Below are 25,066 nucleotides of genomic sequence, written 5' to 3' on the forward strand. Positions count from 1 at the left end.
ATGTTGCTCATGGTTAAGTTACACGGGAGCCCAAAGTGTATCATTGTTTTGCTGCGTCCTGTTGTTGTTGCTCTTCATGATGTGTGTGCTTTCTTGACAATGCATTCTTGGTTTTTTTTTCATTGTTATTTCACTATCATACTATTACGTGTTTCTGTATTAACCTGCATTTCATGGGTGTACCATGTTGCAAAAAAGGACTGCATTTGAAAATTTGCCAGCAGGTTAACACTTGCACATTTAAAAAAATAGTGTGTTGTCCTTTTGTATAAAAATATGAAAAAAATAAACAGGAAAAATGTTTTTATTTTAATATTGGGTGGGAAATTGGATTTTTGATTTCATAAGAAGAATATTATTCATAAATTTGGGGGAAAAAATCTGCATAAGTATAATTTTGTGTCAATCTCCAAAAAGGCTGCAACTCAATGCATTTATTGCTTTACATCCTGTCCGTCTCCTAAATGCACCTGTCGTTCAAACCCCAACGTGTAGACCTTATGCTCAGCCTAAACCATGATAACCTTGATGACATCAGAAGGCTGCAGCCACAGATGATATATGCAGCTGCGTTTACAGATGGAATAGAGCTCCTCATGATTTGTAAACTGAGTATTCATCTGGAGAAGCAGTTTACCATTATCATCTGAAAACCCTTCAAACCTCTTTGAAAGTTGACTCCCAGTTTAGGAACCATTGCTCTTTACTGGTTCTGATTCTCATGTGACACAGAAAAAAGATGTCACACAGCTTTAAACATTAACTACAATTAAAACAGTTATGTGTTGCACGTGTTGTAGAAATTAGGCGTTTTATCAACATACCTCGGAGAGTTAGATCTGTCAAAGCAAATTAGTGGCATGAGGGATGATGCATTATATTAAGGGCACCAGTCACTCATAATTACGACCTCTAAGAAAATATTCAGCAGGACCAGTCCAGGGAGTCAGTGCAGCCAGGGGAAATAACTATTCGAGACCAGATCAGCTGTTGTGCTCCACTAAACAAGGGTGAGCCTGAATCATACCAGAAAATAAGGTCAAATCAGGATCAAAGCCACAATGATGGGACCCACAAATAGAAAAGGAAGGAGGGAGGGGGTGGGGGGTTGAAATAACTGAGAGCTGTCTGTTTTGTAGCTGAATGCACTGTTGGGCCTGAATTTACCGTCCAACGTGGGTCCCTGGGACAAGATACTGATCCATATGACAGAAAGGGGCACTGGGACATGGATGTTCCTCAAAGAATGACAATGATTTAGTGGCGTTGTGACAGATGCAAACAGGATTTGACAGATCCTGCAATGGTTGACTGACAACATGATTGCCAAAAGAGAAATTCATATTAATCCGGGGCCAGTGGGTCAGCACATATTTTAGCTGCATGAGATAAAAGACAAACTTTCAGTTATTTTTGAGGGATGAATCTAAAACCTTTAGAAACATAGGCAACCCCTGAACACTCGAAATCAAACTTGGATATTCAGAAGTCTTCCGCATGTTTTTTTTTTTTTTTTTTTTTAGGTATTGCATGAGTTGCATGGTTTCCTTAGATGTTAAATATAACACTGACATCTCTTATTATTCTGTCCTCCCTCGTAGCTGCACAGAGGGGAATTTCAAGCCTGGGAGGAGAGACACGCAGCAGGCACCAGATGCTGCGATTGGTCGGACGCTCCACGTTGCACAAATCTAAACAGCAGCGTGAAGCAGATTCGACCGGAGGATGAAGCAGCCGGAGAGTCTTCATCATCCAAGCCAGGCACACGTAGCCCGAAGTGGGGGAGGAATCTAAATAGCAGTCTGTGACGGGTGCATGTGAGAGTGGTGATAAATTAGAGTGTTCGGGGAGATTTGTGTGGCTCTGCGCCGGATCCACCAGTGTGCTGACAGCCTGGCAGCAGCGGCGAAGCGCCAGACAACACGGTGCTGTTTTCCACCATCCACCAAGGAGCATCTGTACAAGCAGGAAAAACTGGGGCTGACAATGGATTTGTCGTTTTGGTAATACAGAGCTGCGACACAAAACACCACCCGCGTGTGTAGAAAAAAAATAATACAATGGGTTCCAGACTGAGCAGACAGAGCAGCTTAGACAATGAGAATTTCTCAAAAAAACGACGCAAGCTTCTGGATAGCACCGGAGAGAGCGACAGGGGTAGTCGGGGCGGCGGGGACTTTCTGTTTGCACTGATGCTGAAATCAGACAAACTGCCTGGGATGCTGCGGAGGACCAACCACAGCCCGTACACGAGGAGAGTGGCGTGGATCAAAGAGATACAGAAGCTGCTCCGTGACCGCCGGATAGAGCAGGCGACCGACGTGCTCAAATTACTGAGGAAGGTAAGGAGAAGCTGCACAGAGCATGAAGTCTGACCTGTTTGCACACACTATACTGCTTTGATGCTGATGCAGCCATGCATCCTCTCCTCACCCCAGAGCAACAGATGGGGAACAGGCAGGAGCTGTGTGTGTGCAGGTGTGTGCATGCTGTATGTAGCGTGATGGGTGCATGTCCAAAACCTGCCAGTGCCACAGGTGACTGTCCTCTGACCTTTGACCCAAGCCCAGTTCTTTTTTCCCCTCCTTGACATGGCTCTACATGTGGCCTTCCTACTTCAGCCACTTCCTCCTGATGCATTTGTTTTTATAGAAAGTACGCCACTGGCAGAGCCGTGTACCTGTGACACACTGTTTCATTGGCAGACACAACATGTGACTCACGACAGTGTGTTCGCTCTTACTCTGAGTAAACGTGCCCCGTGATATTAGATTTGAAAACATTACCTGCCTTCTAAATGAGGAAATGGCAAATTGCACGCTGTGTGTCATTGCATCATCCCAAATTTCATTGTCTCTGGATGAGATCTGGATATTTTCCCACAAACAGCATACACAAATAGAGCCCCCATCCTCTCTACATTTGTCCTTGTTTTCTCCTCTCGAGCCAGAATCTCACCTCTCCTTAGGCTGTTCTAATGTTCCCATTAGTGCCACCTGCCCCCGCCATCTCTCCCCACTCTTAATGTTTCTCTCCGTGTAATGCAGTAATCCAGCGGCAACAATGTAAGCCCTAGAGTCCCGTTTTCCTCAAAACAAAATATTCTTCTTCTCCGAAAGGTTTTTTTTACCTCGAGGAAAGAGGTTAGAGAAATGAAAATCTAGGCTGTTGTTAGTGCTTCACTTGTGTCTTTTTCATTTTTTTTTGTTGCACGTGTTCCTGTAGTCATGTGAAGCGTTAGTCTTTTTTGATGATTTCTGCATGAACTGAGACGTTTTTTTGCCTCGATGGCAGACGAAAATCTTGAAAACCAACCAAATGCATCATATTTAAAATGCAGTGTCATCAAGACAAAAACACAGTTTTTTTGGTTGTTTTTTTTTACTATATTATGGAAAATAAATTTGCTTAAAATGACATCATTTGACATTTGTTGCTTTGAATTCGATGCAATTTTTGTTTTATCACAATAATAGCTACAAGGAGTTATTGTAGTGGATACCTAGAATATGCTCCACTCCACTTGACTGACTGAATAATGGTGGATCTTAATCAGGGGTTTGTTTTCAAAGCCCACATGTGAAGCATTTAAGCATGTGCAAAAGAATATACAGTGGTGTGAAAAAGTGTTTGCCCCCTTCCTGATTTCCAATTTTTTTGCATGTCTGTCACACTTAAATGTTTCAGATCATCAAACAAATTTAAATATTAGTCAAAGATAACACAAGTAAACACAAAATGCAGTTTTTAAATGAAGGTTTTTATTATTAAGGGAGAAAAAAAATCCAAACCCACATGGCCCTGTGTGAAAAAGTGTTTGCCCCCTCCTGCTAAAACATAACTTAACTGTGGTTTATCACACCTGAGTTCAATTTCTCGAGCCACACCCAGGCCTGATTACTGTCACACCTGTTCTCAATCAAGAAATCACTTAAATAGGACCTGCCTGACAAAGTGAAGTAGACCAAAAGATCCTCAAAAGCTAGACATCATGCCAAGATCCAAAGAAATTCAGGAACAAATGAGAAAGAAAGTAATTGAGATCTATCAGTCTGGAAAAGGTTGTAAAGCCATTTCTAAAGCTTTGGGACTCCAGCGAACCACAGTGAGAACCATTATCCACAAATGGAGAAAACATGGAACAGCGGTGAACCTTCCCAGGAGTGGCCGGCCGACCAAAATTACCCCAAGAGCGCAGCGACGACTCATCCGAGACGTCACAAAAGACCCCACAACAACATCCAAAGAACTGCAGGCCTCACTTGCCTCAGTTAAGGTCAGTGTTCATGACTCCACCATAAGAAAGAGACTCGGCAAAAATGGCTGCATGGCAGAGTTCCAAGACGAAAACCACCGCTGAGCAAAAAGAACATTAAGGCTCGTCTCATTTTTGCCAGAAAACATCTCGATGATCCCCAAGACTTTTGGGAAAATACTCTGTGGACTGACGAGACAAAAGTTGAACTTTTTGGAAGGCGTGTGTCCCGTTACATCTGGCGTAAAAGTAACACCGCATTTCAGAAAAAGAACATCATACCAACAGTAAAATACGGTGGTGGTAGTGTGATGGTCTGGGACTGTTTTGCTGCTTCAGGACCTGGAAGACTTGCTGTGATAAATGGAACCATGAATTCTACCGTCTACCAAAAAATCCTGAAGGAGAATGTCCGGCCATCTGTTCATGACCTCAAGCTGAAGCCAACTTGGGTTCTGCAGCAGGACAATGATCTAAAACACACCAGCAAGTCCACCTCTGAATGGCTGAAGAAAAACAAAATGAAGACTTTGGAGTGGCCTAGTCAAAGTCCTGACCTGAATCCTATTGAGATGCTGTGGCATGACCTTAAAAAGGCGGTTTGTGCTGGAAAACCCTCCAATGTGGCTGAATTACAACAACTCTGCAAAGATGAGTGGGCCAAAATTCATCCACAGCGCTGTAAAAGACTCATTGCAAGTTATTGCAAACGCTTGATTGCAGTTGTTGCTGCTAAGGGTGGCCCAACCAGTTATTAGGTTTAGGGGGCAAACACTTTTTCACACAGGGCCATGTGGGTTTGGATTTTTTTTCTCCCTTAATAATAAAAACCTTCATTTAAAAACTGCATTTTGTGTTTACTTGTTATCTTTGACTAATATTTAAATTTGTCTGATGATCTGAAACATTCAAGTGTGACAAGCATGCAAAAAAATAAGAAATCAGGACGGGGGCAAACACTTTTTCACACCACTGTAGGTGCACCAAAGATGTGACAGCATCCTTGGTGATCTCATTTGTTTGCCTGCCACCAGGGCCCTCCTCTGTCTTTTAGCTGTCGACCAATCCAGTGTTAATTACTCTGAAGCCTTGACACGGGAGAGAGTGGAACCTCCTTAATCAAGCCAGAGGGGATAAACTGGCTCGGCTCATGACAGCCACATCACAGGGGACACGGGCTCACATCCTCTAAATGAGTTCTACTTTTATTAAATGAGCCTCACTTTATCTTTATCTTGCAGTGTTGCAAGCAGGCAGATGTCAGAGATTCTGTTCTCTGAATCTAAAAATGTGTTAATTGGTGTGTAACAGTGAGCTCTGCTCCAGATATGGAAAAGATCTGAGGTTTGCTGCAGATGTGGGAGGGATTTGTGGCTTCCTATCACACTTGCACATGACAATTGATTGTGTCTGAACACAGAAGGGAGATATTTTTATACCTTGTTTCTCAGAAGGGATAAAACAACTTCTTCCCCGCCTTAGGTTCAGGCTGTGTTTACTGTTGCCATTGTTAAAAGGGTAGCCGGTAATGTGGAGCTGTCAGCCTCCCACTCGAACTGTCTATTACAATCAATGCCGAATGTGTTTGAGAAAAAAAATTGTGTGTGTGTGTGCATGCTGCATGTAGTGTCTCAGAACCTTTCTTTCCTCATTAAAGTTGCATGGGCTGCACAAGTGCTTGTAATCATATTTTGCCTCATTTGGACCTTGAGGATGGACATGTTGATGAAGGCAAGTTGTACAGTTCAGTACACACAGCTGCACCGCTGACTGCTGCTTGTCCCAAACATGTCGTCTAACATCTTCTATTTTCAGATAGTTTGATTTGTTTCTAAGGCAAATCCCTTTGGATTTGTCAAATTTAGCTGCCATGACAGCTGTCAGTTCTGACATCTTTGCAGATGTGTTTATGTACTGCACAAATTTCCAAGTGAAATTCAACATATTAAAGTGCTACTGCCAAATTTTTACAAGGGGAAAAGCATTATAAACCAAGAAAAATACCTTATTTGTAGCTATAGAGATACATATATATTGGAAAAAAAAAACATGCAGTACACGGGATTAAATGCATTTTTGTGTTTTTCCAGCAAGGGCTTAAATGATTATGGACAGTCGAGAATGTATCGTCAATAACATTATCTAAATTGGATCCAAAGGTTTCACGTTAAATCAGTAAGAGCCAGGAGTGGTTTTGTTTGTGCAAAAAGTATGTGCTGTGACATGTTGGAATATGCGCTGTGGCTGGCTGCCATGGAAGTGTGATTATATATGCCAAAACATAGCGTTCCCAGTAACTCCCTCTAGAGTTCCCTTCTCTAATGTAGATGAAAAAGCTCCTGTCTCTTTTAATGAATATTTAAAAGAAAACTCCTCTTTTATCTTTCCATTTGGAGTCACGATGGCCTTGACACAACAGGGACCCATTTCCATCCCTTTTTATTTCTCAGGTCTAAAGCCACACTGTTTCTTAATTGTATGTTTTTACAACTCCATCTTGCTTTGTTTATAATCCTGCTTATTTTGTCCGCTTTGGTAGGATCTGGGTTTAGAAGGCACCTCACTCAATGACATCTTGTACAAAAACGCCGCCTTCCTCAATCTGGTGGACCCGATCTCACATGAGCTGCTGCTCAGCTTAGCTCGAGAGATGCAGTGCCCTAAGAAGGTCAGTTATTTCCTGTGTTCTCCCTCCTGTAATCCTCATAGAGTATTCAGAGAAATCAAGCCCTAGTGTTCTGCAACAGGAAGCTTTTCTCCCTAAAAATACTTTCCGAATGATTTCCTTTTGTGAAGTAATGGGTTCTTGAGATCAACGAAAATCTAATCTGAGGATGTTATCGACAGACAGATGGTTGAAAGAAGCTGTGCAGCCTCAGACAAATTGAAATGGGAATATCTTTTCAATATGAATCATGGGAAACTGTGTGTGATGCTGTTGTTGAATTTTTTTTTTTATAGCTGAAAACTCATAAAGCTGGAGTGACCCGTTAATATCATAAAAATTCCAAGATGTAAGCCTCAAGGAATCAAACAAATTAGCACATTAAATAGAAAAAGCTGTGTTTTGTTCCCAGATAGGAATTCATAGTTTAGTATGTCTTCACCAGCAAAGGTGAATATTGAATTATTTTAATGTAGGCAATAGCCACCAGGAGCCACAACATGGCTTAATGAACTGAAATTACCAGTGTTTACCAGTGGCTGTGTTGAGTCTCCCCTCTCTTGTGTACTTCCTGTGTTTTCCCCCTCGATGTGTGCTGCATGTGATTAGATTTTCTTGCTCCAGCAAGGCAGCTAAATTGTGTTTTGTTCAGGAGTAGTTTAGGGCTTCAACAGGTAATAACAAGCCATTTTTTTTCTACTCATGTGAAAAATGTTAGTTTCGGGTTGGTAAGTTTTACAAAATGGAGGAAACTATGCATGATATAAAACCCAGATAGTGCAATGTCATAAATTGTAAAGATGTTTTCTCCTGCACAAACAAGCAGAAAATCTCATTCTGAAAGCTGCTGCTTCACTACTGTTGGTCTCTTTGTTGTGTGTGTCACTATCAACACTCTTTTCTGCTCTCTTCTGCAGGATGCAGATACCATAAAATCTTCTGATAAGATTTGCAGACAGCTGATATATCACCTGACCCCACACTCAAAGTGGCTGAGGCAGAGCATGTCCAGACGGAAATCCCAGGCCTGGTAAGCCCTTCTGTCCAGACACCCAGTCTGTAATGAATCTGCAGCTGCACACAGCATAGAACAGCGCTCAACTCCACATGAGGCAGTAGAGATTTCCATCTCTGTATCTAACATTGAAATAGGGCAGAGCTGGCCACGGGCTGACCTGAGAGGAGCGTCATGGTAACCACAGCTGCCAATCATATCTCTTTTAAAGTGCTATGGTCTGTGCAGTGGCTGTGCGTCGCTACCGGCTTTTCTCTCCTCAGCAGTGACAAATTTGTCCATCTGTTTGTTGAGAAAAAGCTGGGAGGGTTGTGTTAATCATTTTATTGAAAGACTGACTTGCTTTTGTTGTGAAAATAGGTTTTTGTGTGAGCCTAGGTGTGGTTTAGTAATCCTATTCATGAACAGAAACACGCTATCATAATTCTCTGTCATGTAATTGCTTATTCTACAACTGGCCTGAAAGGACTAATAATACATTTATATTCTCGAAATGAAAATAATTTCAGGATTGAGAAGGAGACAATGCGAGCACAGTGAGATCAGACAGGTTTATTATGAGTCAGTCGGAGGTATCGACACACAGAATCGGAGGAAAAGCTAAGACGTATTCTCACGGTTCTGGACGGATCACACGCTTTGCTGTCGAGCTGCGCAAAGGAGGGCTTCGTTGTGCTCGTGGACGTTTAATTCAGCTCAGAAGAGGAAAGACACGAGATTTAACCGATACTGGCAGCATCTCTGAAAATGTGCAGATACATACAATTGCTAGATTCCTATAGCTGAAGGGCTGACGATCCTTTTTTTTTTTTTTTTTTTTTTTTTTTTTTCACTTAGTCATGTTGTTGCCTTCATAAACTTTCAGAGAGATGGTCTGACACTGGCAGAGACAGCAGGAGCAACATGAATCATTAAAGCAAAAATCCACCCTAAAACTGAATATTAATACAGTTACTGCTGTGAGCTCTGACGGCTTCGCCTGCTGTTTGTCGTGCTCACGAACAAATACCTGTCAAAGCCACAAAGAGATGAGACAGGGCCAGTCTGCTGCTGACTGGGAAAAGGAAATTCACCTCCCAAACTCAATTTTGGAAATACTTTTTTAGGGAGTGTGCAGTTAATTTTCCATGTACTGTCACTAAAGAGGGCAGCTAACCTCAAGTTGTAATGCCTTTCTTTAGATGATTGATACAACCTGTGTATGTATGATAGATATGAAGCTACACCCAGCAAACAGTTAGCTCAGCTCGGCAATAATGCTGAAAACAAAGGAAACAGTTGTGCGAAGGTTAAACAATCTGTTTACCAGCATTTCTACAAGCTAACTGAATACCATGTTGCATCTTGTTTCAATCTGTAGAACAACATCTTGACTTTTGTTTTTGTTACAAACAAGATTTAATAAAAAGTGAGCTGTAGAGGTGTTGGAAAGCAAATTCTTTTACTGTGCCAGACAAACTATTTTCCCCTGTATCTCCTGTTTATGCTACGCTGATCATCTCCTGGATGTAGCTTCATAATTAACACACAGACATGTGAACATATGTCCCAAAATCCCTGAAATTGTCAAATAAGGATTTAAATGTCAACAGTTGCAAGGAAAGTTTGCATGGATATTGTTTTAGGGGGGGATGCAGAACTACAACAATCCACCTCTGTGAGGAAACAGAAACAGCTCAGTCCTTTTTAATGCCCCTGGATTGTTCATCCCTTCATTATCTAGCATTAGCTCGGCACACTGGTTGCTCTAAATACTGTACGCTCTTTTCTGACTGAAATGCCACACTGAATTAATATCTGAATCTCTCTGATCCAGTTAATCTATCTAACTTGTTTATTTGAAGTTGGTTAGAAGTGTTCTTTTTGTTTGTTTTTCTTTCACATTCAGAGCTGTAGTGGAGCCTTCAGAGCTCAACTAAAGGCTTGATGGAAAGCAGTGACCCAGAAACGCTGTCGATGCGGACTCACCTTCAGAGTGATTACATGTGAACTTAAAAATTGCCAACACTTTTGTGACTTTTTCTTTATTTGATTTTCACACTGCTCGGTTCCCGTTCCATCAGCCTTATTTGACCTCAGAATATTTGTTTTCTTCGTCACCTGAACACTGTAACCAAAACTACAATTTATCGAATGCTTTGGATATCTCTGTTCATTCTTCTATTCTCAAAATCACTGGCAGAGATTATATTGTGCATTGTAGCATTCCCTGCACGTTAAAGCTACCTCGGGGCCTCATCAGTCACTTTTTACTGATAGCTTTAGCTTCAGGTCGTTTATGAGGAAAATGCAGAATAAGACCCGATTCTCGCTGAGAGAGGGCAGAGTGGTCGGACCAGCTTCTCTGATCAGGTTTTCAGCCAAAAAAAAAATCCACCTTACTAAAAATATAACATGATGATTTACATGCAAGAATTGTCTTTATTGATATGGACTGTTAACTGTGAGGTTAGATTCCCTGCAGCATGAAGAACAATGCAGTGGTGTCACTGTGTCAGTGTGTGTGTGTGTGTGTGTGTGTGTGTGTGTGTGTGTGTGTGTGTGTGTGTGTGTGTGTGTGTGTGTGTGTGTGTGTGTGTGTGTGTGTGTGTGTGTGTGAATCCTATCTGTAGTTGGGATGAGTGCACAGTCCTTTGTATACTCTTATGAATAGAATACAGCCGAAAATGAATTGAAAGTACAAGTGACATGTCAGGGAGCAGATGTGATTAGACTGCTCATCTTGATGCAGATGGGTTTCACCCGTCAGAGGACTAAAATTAATAATAGAGCAAAGTTTGAACGTAAATGACTCGGCAAAAAAACTAAGTGGTGTGAGCAATGCGATAAGAGCCCAGGGGAGAGCTAAAGACAAAATTAACTCCTGGAAAATGGGATTTCTCTGACAGCTCGTTTTGTCCAACAACTTGTTAAACACATGTGTTTAGACATTTGGAAAAATATTCATAATTTTTAAATATCTTTTCCCCTCGTCTCAGCATCAGCTAACCCTTCGGATATGAATATTTATTTTAGTAAATTAATAGAGGGATTTGATTTACTGAATTCAAATGCTGCCTCATTATATTGAATCACTGACACATGGAGACTGATGATCTGCACATGGAGACAAGAGGTGCATTGTGCTTCCAAAGAGTTAAGTGGGAATACTTAATAGACGGTTTAATTATACAATGCAAAATTTAATTGATTTATTAATTGTGTAATAGATATTTATTAGATTACTGTAGTTTAGTAAGCACGCTATAAACCACTTTCGTCATTTAAACTGAGCCTTGTTATCATTGTTCCTGTGGATGTAAAAAAAAAACACAAGAAGTCTGCTTCTCAAAGTTATCAGTAACACTGTTTTCTGGTTTCAGATTAATCTGGAGGAAATAATGAAAGAGGCTGCAAGAGCTCCGACATCCATTTTTCTTGCTTCCTGAGCTCAAACGGATGAGTCTCTCTGAAAAACGTTGTGTGATCAAAACCTATTCACACCTGCAGTATAGAGCCTTTTGTGCTTCTGGTGAAGATGAGGTTTCTGTCACATAAAAGGCTGCGCCTGGCCAGACCATACAGAGAGGGAGGAGTGTGGTTCACAAGAATTTGACCAATGTCTTTAATCATAGATTTTATGCTCAAAAGCTGATTAAACTCCCTAATAGCTTGGCTTCATAAGCAGATATATATATTTTGTACTTTGCTATTAACACAAACATTTCTGCTCATCAACTCATCACCTTGCTTTTAATATGCAGCAGTAAATGCCATTGAGGGCACCTCCATTTTCAACGTGAACAAAAAAACACTTCAAAGCATCACAAGTGACAGGTACTGCAGTGGATGTCACTGGGCACTGAAAGATGTTTTAATTCACTCTGACACCGAATCAGCGTTACAGGCCACTTCAATAACAGCTCAAGTTAAACGCACTGAGCACCTGGAGGGCGGCGGAGATGGGCACCGGTAAATTGGACTGACTGAAAACAAAGGGGCAAGCGAGTGTGTAAATAATGCATACATTTTTCTAGCTGCAGTGTAAAGCAATAGCTAATGCCACAGAAAAGGGTCACATCTGGTCACATTCAGCCTCACATCCCGCTTCTATTATCCTGAAAGGCATTCAAAAGCTTGTGCTGAGTCTGACGTGCACTGCACAGAAAACTTACATGTCGCATAAAGCTTCCTTCAGTGACTGAAGTTCACTTTATGAATCACCTCAACATGCACACAAAAATCCCCCAGATGAAACTAGAGTGCAGCCAGAGAGCACACACCTTCGCCAGTCCTCTAAAGGTGCTATGTTACAAGTAATTACAAGATTCTTAGTTTTTATACAGCATTAAAACACACAGTTTGAACACTCAAATGATTGATAACAATCATGCAACACTTTTTACAAAAGAACACAAAACTTACTACTAATACTATCTAGCATGATGAGGTGAAGCAGGATGTTTTGTAAATTCCAGTTGCTCACATCAGTCAAGTCGGTATGAGATAATGTGCACATACCACTAATACCACCAAGTAATGATTCTCAACTCATAATTACTTCATATTCATGTGCCACTAAATTAGCAGATAATGCATAAACAAGGGCATATCGTCAGGTCTGTGCATTTGATCATCCTTCCTGAAGGCAGAACACTATCCTTTTAGAATAGTGGACAGTTGCACACATGTTGCTGTATGAACCACTAATCCACACAAACAATATTTACTAATATTGACAAGTCAGTCAGATTCCTGATGCAACATTAATACCCAGTTTTTCTTTATCATCTAATTCAAACTTTTAACAGAAACATACTTAACTGCAAAAATGTTTCGGTTTCAGTGATCTGTTGTCTCCTTCTTTCAAAAATAACAATCACGAAAAAAATGTTTTTAGAAACTCATGTTCCATCTACTCAAAACGCTCCAATATGAGATGCATTTTTATCTCTGTAACTGGATTCTTAGCTCAACTCAGCTTTATCTATGTTGCACCTTTCACACAAACATGCTGCCCAAAGTGCTTCACATAAAACAACACACAAAAATAAGAGCCAAAATGTTAAACAAAACAAAATACAGGACTAAAAATTACCGCACTCAAATATAAAGTGTTAGAAATCAATAAAATAGAATAAACACCACGGATCAAAAAATTCAAAGCCAGATTAAAGAGATGGGTCTCTAGTTTCCGTTTAAAAACATATATAGAGTCTTCCATTCTAATATCCAGTTTATTAATGTACGAAGAAATTAATGCTTAACAGATAATTTACAAAGTACCAATCACATATAATCATAGTGGCGAGAATTTATTAATGTTGAGCAACAGGGATTCATGACAAATTATGCATTCATGCATTAGCATAATCTTGTGTTTTTATTATAAAGTGTTACAGATGTTTATACAGATTATTTCAGAAAGTGCAGCAGTTCAACCTGAGAAAATCTGAGAATGCTTAAAAAATGTCCTATTTAGCAACGAGTTCCTGGATCTGCACTTCAGAGCCACAAAAAAAAAAGAAACTGGCTCCTCTGCCTGACTTTCTGCCAGATTTCAGCAACATCTGTCATCAGAAAGCAGCTTGCAAACTGACGAAGAAACAAGACAAATTCATCTCTTTCCTTTCCCGTCTTGGATCCTGTTCAAGTTTCATCTTCTAAAAGACGTCATCATTTTATCGGTTAAGTAGGAAACTCTTCTCGCTCTGTGCTATAAGAAGTTCTGTGTTCCTGGTCCTCCCAAGCTTTAAGCTGAAGCTGCTGGTTCGTTCGGATGTTTTGGCTCCTCTGTTTACACTAGTAAATCCCCATGCTGGAGTCTCTGTGTCAGCCTTCCGCTCCAAGCCGGACCAGGCACCCTCTCTTTTATACAACACAGGAAACACAAAATAAAACCACGGCCTTGCTCCAGAGTTGCAGTTAGGGGGACTCATTCAAAGATATTTTTACCCTCCTGCTAAAACCTGTATTGATTTGTTTAGTTTCAAGAGTTGTCTAAGTAATCCCACTCTTCTTCTCTTCCCCAATAGTCTCAAGACAACTCTACAGAAAAAGCTGTCCAGTGACACTGTGGACTTGTCCGGTATCCCTCTGTCCAGTCGAGACGTCCGTCAAGTCGCCTTCTACCTCCAGAACAACAGAGACAGTGTGGTGGCTGTAGACATCAGCTTCACCGAGCTCCAGGACGAGAACCTGAGGCTTCTCCTGCCTCTCCTCGCCCTGCTGCCCAAACTCAGCACGCTGGCTCTCAACGGTAACCGCCTCACCCTGGCTATAATCAAAGACCTCACCGAGATGCTCAAAGACCCCAAGCTGTTCTCCAGCCTGGCCTGGATCGACCTGGGCAACAACGTGGACATTTTTACCATGCCGCAGCCACTGCTGGTCGCGTTGCGTCGGCGCTGCAGCCTGAAGAGCAGCCTGCCGACCATCTACGAGTACACAGAGGGTCAACCCTACTGCTACCACCTGGAGACGTCCATCGAGGAGCCCAGCCACTACGACGAGGAAGAGGAGGAAGAGGTGGAGGATGACGAGGAGGACGTGGGGAACAAATTCGAGCTGGAGCCGTGGTGTCTAGGGGACAAGCAGCTCACCAAAGACTTCACCCTTCACTACTGTGAGAGGTGATGGGGTTGTTTTCTCTCCGAGGGTCTTTCAACTGTGGTTGAAATGTCATCCCACGGCACTCCGTTACTTCCTTCGCCTTCTTGCCCTCACACCACGAGCCCAGTCACCCTTTGAGGTGCGAGGGAGACCAGTGCCCACATTGTGAAACTTCTCGTCCCGACACGGCTACCAAGCTACTCCTAACCATCTCTGAGTTAACCCGCACAAGACAGTGAGAATGAAGTGACAGCCACGGCGGCGAACTTACTGTGTTGGTGGATGGAGCTCTTGGGAACAAGGTGCGGTTTCATTGGAGGGGGGCTGGAAGAGTTATTGACCCAGTGCTCTCTCTCTGTCTCTCTCTCCCCCTCTATCTCTCTCTCTCTCTCTCTGTGATCGTGGTAGCTGAGGAGCCAATCTCAAGGAGATTTAGATCAGTTGGTCGGATGTCGGAGCAGCATCCCGGCGGCAGCTGAAGTGGAACTGGAGTTAGTTTGGAAATAGTGGGTCCCTCTGGGTTCTCCACCAGGACTGAGACTCTCTCTGGCAGGCAGGGCCTAGCTCCACATTGTGTGTTCTCTGTTAATCTCTCAACAAAAGCTATGACACAAGTTCAACAGACTATACAGCCGACGACCCGTCACGTGACGCCGGTAAAACTGCTAGGTCGACTTTTTGCATTTTCCCCCCCTTTCCCAATGTCCACTTGTGAATACCCACGCAGCTCTTGTGTAGATGTAAATGAGGACACAAAACATGGCTCTGTTGTGTTTCCACAGGCTATTTTTGTGCACTTTGGTTGAACAAAGCAATCTTAGAAGACAACAGGTAGGACTCAACAATGGATAGCTGTCACTGATTGTTTTTATTTTTGTTTTTGTACTTGCCTAAATGCTGATATTCACCTCTTTGTAATTATCAAGCTGTTGTAGTAATCACCACATCGTTTCAGTGCATTTATGACAGCTAACTGCAAATGTGGGCCACTGAGTCAGAGCAGAGCCCAGACTGCCCTTCCTACTGCCGCTTGTTTCTACAGATGTTTCGTCATTTCCATTTATAGAAGCTGTACTTCAGTGGCCCTGTGTTTGTTATGAGACACAGCCATGACTGTTATCTATTGGTTATAGTCTGTCGACAGTAGCACATAATAATTAAGTTACACTGAGCAAAATACTACGATGCACTTTAAGGCACTCTTCTTTTGATATTTCAGTTTCACATATACTCTGTGTACATCGTTTATAACTAAAGATATTTGCAAAGTTGAAAGTACCTCCTTTAGGTGAAGCAATGATTAAATGGCTCATGAATGTTAGAAGGATCATTAAAATCACCAGATATATAATAAGTATTTAATGTGTGTTCTATGTGTTTGTAACAGTAAATTTGTCTGATTGCTGCTGTAATTATTTGTGTTATTGTTTTGATGTTTTGTCTCTTGTCCGACTCCGTAATTATAATAATAATGACTCTAGTATCTATGAAACTGAGACCAATGATCTCCTGCTGTAAGCGGTAAACAAAAGGGGGACGCAGCTGATAGGGTTACACAATACAACAGAAAATAGTTCAGTAAATGTAATTTTCTGTCAGAACGGACACCATTTATGTTGAATGTTTAATCTGAGCAATGGAGAGCGCTGTCCACCTGGTTCGTAGTTTATGTTTCATGTGTCAGACTCTTCCTTGTTGTAGCCTGTGTGTATTTGTCTCATGCCAAACACTGACTGCCAATAAAAGAACCAAACTGAGAGGTGATGTTTGTTTTTATTTTGACAATCTCTACCTTGTCAAAAATAGTGCACTGAACGGTGGCAATATCTGGGTCACCAGTACCTGCTCACAGAAACAGGATTTATCGATGCAGATTAGTCTGCAAATAGGGCAATAAGAAAAATCAGCTCGGGCCGTGCTGGTTGGGATTGGTTGTTGGAGCGTTGTACTTGTTTCCGAGCCAGCGGATCATCTGTGTGCTGTCAGGGAAATGCCTGAGCTGCCGCCGTTTGCCAGGGAAAGGCAGGGTGGTCATCGCATGAGGCCCTACCCATGATCCTCCTCTGGCAACCTTTTGTTCCTGCTGCCAGACATGGTAATGTGGCATTTGCAACAGGTGGCTCCTATAAGGTCAGGGCACAGTGTGACTGTCACACCCCCTGAGGTCCAAATACCATGTGACACGGTGACACAGCCCACCCTAAAAATCACCAGGATCTTATCATTTGACCTTTTCCTTTCAGGATTGATTTATTTACCAGTATCACAAGGGAAAAAAAACTATTTCTATTATGTTGTGTAAACTGATTGGGTTTTTTAGGCATTTGAGCCGACACAGACAAACTTTCAGTCAGGAAACTGCTCTCCTGTTTGTATGAGTCACTATTTGATCTGATCATCGTGCTCCAGCTACTGCCTGCTCTGGCACAAAAATGAAAAATTATTTATGAAAAACAGCACGAATAAGTCATGCGTAGCATGCAGAATACATTGTGGAGCAAAGGAATGGATTTACAGAGCAGATTTCAACAGCAGTGACCTCAGGTTAAAGGGACTGGCTGACCAGCTGAGGGTCATTTTAGTGCATCCAAAAAGAACTCACACTGCTACCAAAATTTATATATTTATTTTTTTGTCCTTTTACATATTCTCTTTTTATTAGCTATACTTGTGATTTATCTCTTCATCCAGTTATTCCTCCTCCTTTGTGACTTAAAACCTTAAAAAACATGTGAAGTCCATTTCAAGCACTTTCTTACCTGCTTCATAAATATATTTAAAAATGGCCCATATTATGAGAGATTATCCATGTTTCTATAAAAAGCATTTTATAAAATCTTTTTTTTTTTTTTAACCTGCTTGTGATAATTGTCCTTCTAAGTATAGACAGTTCACATGTTTCCTGCAGAAAATTTGCATCCTTAAAAACAGCATTTAGGATGTTTTCGGATGTTTTAACAATATTCATCATGCAAAGCATGTAAAAAAGGGAATATGCAATATTTTATTTGAATATTCCAAATAATATCCATATTTCATTTACAAAATTTATATTATATTCAGCTCGTATACAAAAGGTAAAAGAATAACTCAAGTACAAGTATGAATGCCAGATAATACCAGATATAAACAAGTTTTTTAACTACACTAAAATAGCCTGCTACATGTTTATGTCTCAGATATTAAAATTAATGCACTAATATGTCACTTATGTGATGGCATTGATCAGTATTGTCCTGAGTTTTACATCAGAAACATGTAAGAAATGGCAAAACAAGCTGAACAGAAGGTCACAAAAGGTCAGATACAGTCACAGATGAGGGCTGTTGTTTCCTCATGTACAGTCAGTGCTGTTAATGCAGGCTGGAGAAGCCTGTTTTTCAGAGTCTTGTTCAATGATTTTCCAGCAGGACAAACACCACCTGTTGCAGATTTGGTGATTTTTCTGACTGCAGAAAGGTGTCTGTAACCTTTGAGTCATTCCATATATCTAACGTCACAGACTCTGGGTCTTAGTAACCGGCTGCTTCTCCAAGTTTCCTGGCGTCTGACACTGCCTGGATACAGCCGTCCTCCTTCTCCACAGCATTAACCACATTGTAGAAATACTTTGCTGTTCCTTGGTTGTGTCCCAGAGCTCTAAGAGCCTCAATTACATTCTGAAGGGAAAACCGGGGAGGAGATTCAGACAAAGCAAAAGAACTATGATGTGTTATTTTCCAAAATAAGTACACTTAATGTAGTACCTTATCAAAGCTGGGCTCAAACTTGACTGCATTTTGAGAGTCGACAAAAACAACCGGAGCAGCAATTGCCTCCTTTAGGTTTTTCCCCAACCAAAGATGGTTCATGATTGCCTGGAGGAGAAGTAGAACAATACGTTGCAGTCTGCCAGATGGGAAAGTGATGATTACAGAATGGATTATGGACACCGTGAAGACTCTCGTGCAAACAGCACTTGTGCTATGACACTGTGAGGGGCATTAGTCTTCGGCAATTTATCTTAATGGCACTTAGTGTGATTGCCATGGATACGTACCGAGGCCATCCCAGTTGTGATCATACCCCCGCCAGTCGATCCAATCACCAGCGTCTTGGACTGAGACTTCAGCACAGCGGGGGCCATAGAGGAAGGAGGCTGCTCCCCTGTGAACATAACAAAAGCCATGATTGACAAGACAGACAGCTACAATTCAGACTCATTAATGTGAAGGAAATGATTATGAATGCAATCAGGAGAGTGCCTCTGAATGATGTAAATGAGAGGGTGAAGGGCATTTATTCAACCCTGACATTTTCTTTTACATTTGTTCGACATCTGCAATCAAATACTTGTGAACATTTAAGGAAAGGTTCTTATTAAAATCCACAGTCCTCTATGTGCAAAGAAATATTTCAAAAGTTCAGCCGAATCTAATATCAGCCAGCTGGGTTAGACAAATCAAGTAGGTAGACACAGTCTCTTTTAGTATACAATAGTCTTTGTTCCTTGACTGCCAATCAACAAAGAAATCCTGTCTGCCGGAATAGAGCAACTTTTCTACTAAAAAGCGACTGACAACTGTTTCACATATGTGAATCCTGTTTTAATATAGACTTGAAAAAATGTGAAGCTATCATTTAAGTAAACCTGGGTACTTTGTACCATCTTTAAGAACCATTGCCTCTTTTTCAGTATGTTCATTTGTGGTGAAAACTCAGGTGTTAACTAACTAACTAACTAACTAACGAACTCAATCAATCAATCAATCAATCAATCATATTTGGGGGAATTTGTTTTTATACCTCATTAGAAACAAGACTAAGAGTCAATATTATGCTTGCAGCCTGTTCTTTGGCACATCAATGCTTTCAGTTAAATGCTAACATGCTCTGAATGACAATGCTGTAATGTGCAAAAATCCTTCAGATGTTTAGATTCTTTTACCATCAGCGAAATATCTGATAGTTCCCAGATTCATTCTGCAGAATTACAGTGACTCCAAACATACAGCGTAAAGAAGAAGTATGTTCAAGAACAAGAACCTTGATATCAATGTCGTTACCTTATCAAAGCTGGGTTCCAATTTGACTGAATTTAGAGAGAGAGTCGACTAAAACAACCGGAGCAGGGATTGCCTTGAAGGTGCTACCTGACAACTACCTTATGAAACTTAATGCAAGTTTACTAGAACTAGTGCCGTTTTAAAAGCAACCGGTGGTCACACCAACTGATTCCAAATGACTTTAACTGTTCACTGCATGTTGTGTGAAATTTCAATCTGTTTATGGCATCATTTTTGAAAGTATCCTCACTATTATCCTGATGACTTAGAATCCCAAACTGCAAAAAGAAAATGGTGATCTGATTACCAGGAGAGATGCTATCGGCTCTCCCACAGAAGTCGGACAGCTCGTTGTTGAGGATGACTCCAGTTCTTGGAGAGAAGATCTTGGAGCCAAATCTGTAAAGAAAATACATTAGATGAACTGTATCCAGACACTAGTGACGCCACTGCACTCCTTCAGGAAGAGATACACAGGGCACCTTCTAAAATGAGCTTTTTTTTTTTAACTTTGTTGTTATGAAGAGGTTTTGGTTGGTGATGACAGGAGTCTTATGAAGGGAGAGACTTCTTTTCAATCTTTTAACAAAAACACTTGTTCCTTAATCTTTTAAAACTTTATTAATCCCTTACTTTCAAACCAACAATAATAAATGATAGCTGGTTTCTAAGTGTGAAGCAGAACTCCTCAGATACTGACATGTGGTTGATGGTGCTGGTGACAGATACAGCAGATCCATCTTCAGCCAGCACAGACACATGTGTGGTACCCATGCTGTCCAGATATGGGGTGATGTTATAATACTGGAGATCATGCGTCTTGCTGCTGCTGATCAAGCTCCGTATGTAGCTGGCAAAGCTATCCTCTGTGAATTTCTTTGCCATCTGTGAAAAGTACAAAGCATTTAAAAATACAAACATTGCAAAAAAAACCACAGATTATGAGAGGAATATTAAATCCAAGCTAAATTTGAAAGGGACATGCGGCCAATTTCTTTTTTAACTCTTTCTGTCAGTTTTTGTACTATTTTTGTTTATTTGTCTCTCTAACGCGATTATTTGTTTTATATATTACAGCTATTATTTTTCTAAATAAATGAAAACGAGGAAAAATTCAATGTCAGAAGTTGTGATCAAGATTTATGATGTATTACATACACTTTGTGTCAACTTCAGGTCGACGTAATAATAGTAGGCTCCTTGAATTATATATATGTATATATATATATATAAATATATATAAAGGGCCAGTACTCCCTTTATTGACATATTGGTAGGTGAATCCCTCCATATCAGCAAAACATGAAGCATTAACTACAGAAATTCTGAGGTGAATAAAAGATACTCGGATATATTACTTATCATCACAAAATAAAGTTATTTAATTGAGGGGACATTCATTTCGACGCTCTTAATTTGAAAGGAGGTCTTTTAACTCAAACGGACACCGGAAGTCGCGTCATTCGGGCGGTTTGCTGACTTCAGAGGAACTCCACCAGAACAGGTAAACAATTACTTATAATATTTAATTTGACTATTCGGTGGCATGAATTTAGCAAACACTTGACAGTTCTCTAGCAGTGGTGCTAGCGTTAGCTTGATGCTCCCAACTGGCATTTAGTACTAGTTTAGTTGGATTTTTGGATTTTTGGTTGGATTTTAATTCTCTGCTGTTTCATCGTCTGACTTGTCTGTTTGTGTTATTTTTGTGTGCTTTTGAAGCCAGGCCAACAACAGAGGAAAAGCAGCCAGTCAGGGGAGAACGTGACAGTGACGCTCAACTGCAGTGCCCCCTGGGTAATGTAGTTTATTTAGTGCAGTTATGAATTGCCTACAGTCACCTACCGCTTGTGCCAAGTGCGCAAGAGAAAGCCGAAATACCTCGCAGGGAGCGCAAACGCGCAATCTATCAGACACCGTCATGGCAGGCCTACTTGTTTTTTTTGTTTTTTTTAAATCAGATTTTTGGTATTTTGCAAAATAGGTGCATTCATGTTTTTTTACTGATAATACTTCTACACATTTACCTTGAAGTCAAACTATGACACTATGATGGACTTTCACTCACAATAGAGTATTTGAATACTGTCTCATTGCTACTTAAGTGAGGGATTTAAATTCTTCTTCCACCACTGTTTATAAGCCATATCTAATGTCCTTAAAAAAAAAATAAAGCTGATGAGTGCAGCAACAGCATGTGTAAATATGCACAAATGTTCACTGGAGCATTTTGTGATACTTACTTTTTCTGAGGTGAACTGTGGATCCCTGATGTGTTTCTTTAATCCATTGGCAAATTTAAACGCTTCAACATAGTTGTGATAAAACAGCGTCTTTTGCTCACCAGTCAGAGGCACTGAATTCAAGGGATATCCTGTAAATAAAAAACAATTGTTTTCAATTCCAACATCCTTTTCTTGCATGTATCACAGACTATTGAATACCACCATTATTTAGTTCAAAACGTGTATGCAGCAATCAGCAGATTTTCAGTTTGGATGTCTCCGTTCAACAGACGTCTGACGAGCTTTCATTTTGTCATTTGAAGGTGTGGATGAGCGGTGGTTCTGCAGTCTGTGTCCAGCAGGAACCTTTCATGATGTTGAGGATGAGGCTGAGGATGATTCCTCCTGCGGGGGGCGGGGGTATGTACATCTGGTACTCCCCCAAAGAAACAGCCCACGCATCCGTCACTGTAACTTTGTACGATGCCAAGTCCTGCAGCGTGAGTGTCCCTCCTGAGTAAAAAAAACAAAACATTCAAACAGATGGTTCTGCTAAGCAAAACTGAACAAAAACGATCTCATAATCGAGACTTTTAATGGATCCAGGCAGCTCACAGAGTCTGAGTGATCGCTGCAGTGCTTTCAGGCCCAATTTATTTGTTCATTTGTAATTGGATCATTGTATGAGGCAGACACAGAAAACAGTTGGAAAAGGGAGCGTGATGAAACCCGTCTGACAATACCTGCCTCCTGTAAGTCACGGATTAAATCCTTGGCTATTCTTCCAGTGTAAAAGGCCTCTGCCCCGTCATTTGCAATCATCTGCAGAGTGTCGGCCAGTCTCTCAAATTTGATTACATCGCCGGCCTTCAGCAAGTTCCCATTGTTATCTGAATATAACTTCCTGAAAGACAAACACAATGAGAGAAAGGTTACATGTTGATTTTTATGCCCCTTGCCTTTGGAGTCGTGCCGTTAGCAACTTTCGTACCGTAGTGACTGCGTCTCGTTTGTGTCAATGTGCGGGATGTATCGACCTTGGACTTGAGGGATAGGAAACCCATCTCTGGCCAGCCGGATGGTCGGCTCGAAGAGGGTGGACCACGGCAACTTCCCATAAAGCCTGTGTGCCGTTTCATAACCTCGGATTTCCCCTGGGACCCCAATCCATTTGCTACCTGGATGGATGGATGGATGAAGAGATAGTCAGTACTCGGGAATAACAAGTACAGTCAGTCAAGTTTTGAGTATTTCCGTGCAATAATATAACAGATTGGGAATTATTTCGAGCTATTTCTCACTAACAAATTGTTTATAGCTTCGCTCTTTAAATTTTTTTGACTAATTTCATACACTAGACAAAGGATTTTTCTGACTAAACAGCGTTCTCTATATTAGTTACAGATCATACTTTCCTGTCTACTTCAATAGGCTTAGAAGTGTATTTCGCAACAAGATTAATAGTTAATCTGTTGCACTGTGTGGTCTTGGCTCAGAGCTCAGCTCGTTGCCAATGCTCTTGTAGAGTCTGCCGGGCCCCCAAAATGTAATCAACACTTTACTGCGGGGGAACCACGACAAAGAAGAAACATTTCCATCTCCAAGAAAGGACTGACAGGGTCTACGACTCTTGTCACGAGAAAAGTAAATCCTCGAACTTTGTGTCCTTATGTGGTAAATCCTACACTCCACTCTGAATTCCTTGGAAAGTAGAGGAGCTTGTAAATTGATGAGCAAGACACAGCAAGAAAAACAAGAAAAGTTCCCAACAAAAGAATCAGACATGCCAGAGCAGCAGACTTACCTGCCAGCAGCTGGAACGTCTTGGGGCATGACTTCAGCAGGTCAGATCTCACCCCTCTTGGTGCCGTCTCTCTGGAGTTAATGATTTTCACTTTCCCTTTTGAAAAGATTGGAAATTAATCGATTAACATGGAGTCCCCCCCCCCCCCCACCCCCAAGCAGGACAGTTCTGCTGCATTAGAGGGAATGGACGAGTCGGTTACCAGAGCTGTCCATCACGGTGAAGATGGACCCCCCTCCGATGCCCATACTCTGCGGGTTCATGATGGAGGTGCACAGCAGCGCAGCAATGGCGCCATCTACCGCCGAGCCGCCTCTCTGGAGGATGTCCCTGAAACATTTCACTCCTGTCACTTTCCGTGCCAGTGTTTTTCTTATCTTCCACACCGGCGAAATGGCACGCTAATGTTTTGCGTAGGCTGGTGTTACGTAAAGCATATGCAGTTTCCTTGTTTACGAAATGATGATGATGATGATGATGATGATGATGAAGTTATTTCACCGCAGCATATTTGTTAGATTTACACGGTCACCTTACTTTATTATAGTCTAATATGGTTTTATAAGCACATGTGGTGAAATAGAAATATAAGTTGGTACTTGCATTCTGGTTATGCGGGCTAAGCAATTGTTTCAATACGTGTTCAAGTGTACTCGTATAAATAAACAGTGGACGTTGCCCGTATCAAAGTCTGCTGTTTTTTTGTTGTTGTTGTTTTTTCATGAAAAGTGTAAAATGCCACTCACCGTCCAACCTCTGAACATTTCCGGGAGTCTGCGGCCACTGCAGCGTTTGAAAAAGTGCCATCTGGGCACTTGCGCCTCACGAGCACCGCAATACACACAATTACAGCCACCACGCAGAGCAGCATCAGTGCGCAACAAGTGTACACCTTCGCCTTCGACCTCGCCATGGCTGTTTCTCCTCAGCGTCTCCGCGGGGATTATTAAAGTTTTATCCGACCATGAAAAGTTATCTCCTCTCAAACATTTCAACTTGACTGACTGACTAACTGACTGAATGAATGACTGGGAGCCCGGTTACCCCATCAAGAGGGGCGTGCACCGTGCGGCCGTGGTCCCGCCTCTCCCCCCCTGGATCGTATTATAGGAGAGGGGGGGTGTCAACCAACTCTCGGTTTCGCTCGGATTACAACTAAAAAAAATAAAATAAAACAAATTCGCTGAATAACCTGCTGTCTGAGGGGCTCAAAACATGCAGCAGTCCCGCCTGTGTGGCCCTCACCGGGTTACAGCCCGGTCTCAGTGCAGATACACTCCGATAATCAGGAACTTGCATCAAAACACCTTTACTTTACTTTGTTTATCACTACCTGATCTGGTGGCAGGTTTTTCAACCTACTGACAAATGCAAACAACAAAACATTTGTTCAGTGTTTTTAGGAAGGCGTTTCTCGAAATATTCTGATTCATCTGAGGAACTAAAACGTTTGGGGAAATGTCCCC

General features: G+C 41.4%; 2 protein-coding genes across 2 annotated transcripts; one reads left to right on the top strand and one right to left on the bottom strand.

Annotated features, from left to right (window-relative positions):
* The first annotated feature begins 1,659 nt into the window (after positions 1-1,659).
* Positions 1,660-16,283, top strand: lrrc75ba (leucine rich repeat containing 75Ba). The gene is made up of 4 exons (XM_069138700.1): positions 1,660-2,342; positions 6,795-6,923; positions 7,838-7,950; positions 13,950-16,283. Exons 1-4 carry the CDS (start codon positions 2,061-2,063, stop codon positions 14,548-14,550), a joined length of 1,125 nt encoding a protein of 374 aa, XP_068994801.1. The 5' UTR covers positions 1,660-2,060; the 3' UTR covers positions 14,551-16,283.
* Positions 16,284-17,136: 853 nt separating this feature from the next.
* ggt5a (gamma-glutamyltransferase 5a) lies at positions 17,137-24,631 on the bottom strand. The gene is made up of 12 exons (XM_069139103.1): positions 24,347-24,631; positions 23,803-23,930; positions 23,601-23,696; positions 22,788-22,974; positions 22,540-22,700; positions 22,163-22,309; positions 21,815-21,945; positions 20,272-20,456; positions 19,879-19,970; positions 18,566-18,672; positions 18,273-18,383; positions 17,137-18,185 (listed from the first exon to the last, which is right to left on the bottom strand). Exons 1-12 carry the CDS (start codon positions 24,511-24,513, stop codon positions 18,039-18,041), a joined length of 1,659 nt encoding a protein of 552 aa, XP_068995204.1. The 5' UTR covers positions 24,514-24,631; the 3' UTR covers positions 17,137-18,038.
* Positions 24,632-25,066: the final 435 nt, after the last annotated feature.

The sequence above is a fragment of the Embiotoca jacksoni genome, unplaced genomic scaffold (genome assembly GCF_022577435.1).
Source record: "Embiotoca jacksoni isolate LCO1_2020_lvr unplaced genomic scaffold, fEmbJac1.0.p SCAF_8, whole genome shotgun sequence".
Taxonomy (NCBI): domain Eukaryota; kingdom Metazoa; phylum Chordata; class Actinopteri; family Embiotocidae; genus Embiotoca; species Embiotoca jacksoni.

Excerpts from the sequence above, each read along its gene's own strand:
- lrrc75ba (XM_069138700.1), top strand. The coding sequence starts at position 2,061 with ATGGGTTCCAGACTGAGCAGACAGAGCAGCTTAGACAATGAGAATTTC. Across the intron at positions 2,343-6,794 it reads TGCTCAAATTACTGAGGAAG|GATCTGGGTTTAGAAGGCAC; the intron begins GTAAGGAGAAGC and ends CCGCTTTGGTAG. Across the intron at positions 7,951-13,949 it reads AGACGGAAATCCCAGGCCTG|TCTCAAGACAACTCTACAGA; the intron begins GTAAGCCCTTCT and ends CTTCCCCAATAG.
- ggt5a (XM_069139103.1), bottom strand. The coding sequence starts at position 24,513 with ATGGCGAGGTCGAAGGCGAAGGTGTACACTTGTTGCGCACTGATGCTG. Across the intron at positions 23,697-23,802 it reads CACCGTGATGGACAGCTCTG|GGAAAGTGAAAATCATTAAC; the intron begins GTAACCGACTCG and ends TCTTTTCAAAAG. Across the intron at positions 18,186-18,272 it reads TTGAGCCCAGCTTTGATAAG|AATGTAATTGAGGCTCTTAG; the intron begins GTACTACATTAA and ends TTTTCCCTTCAG.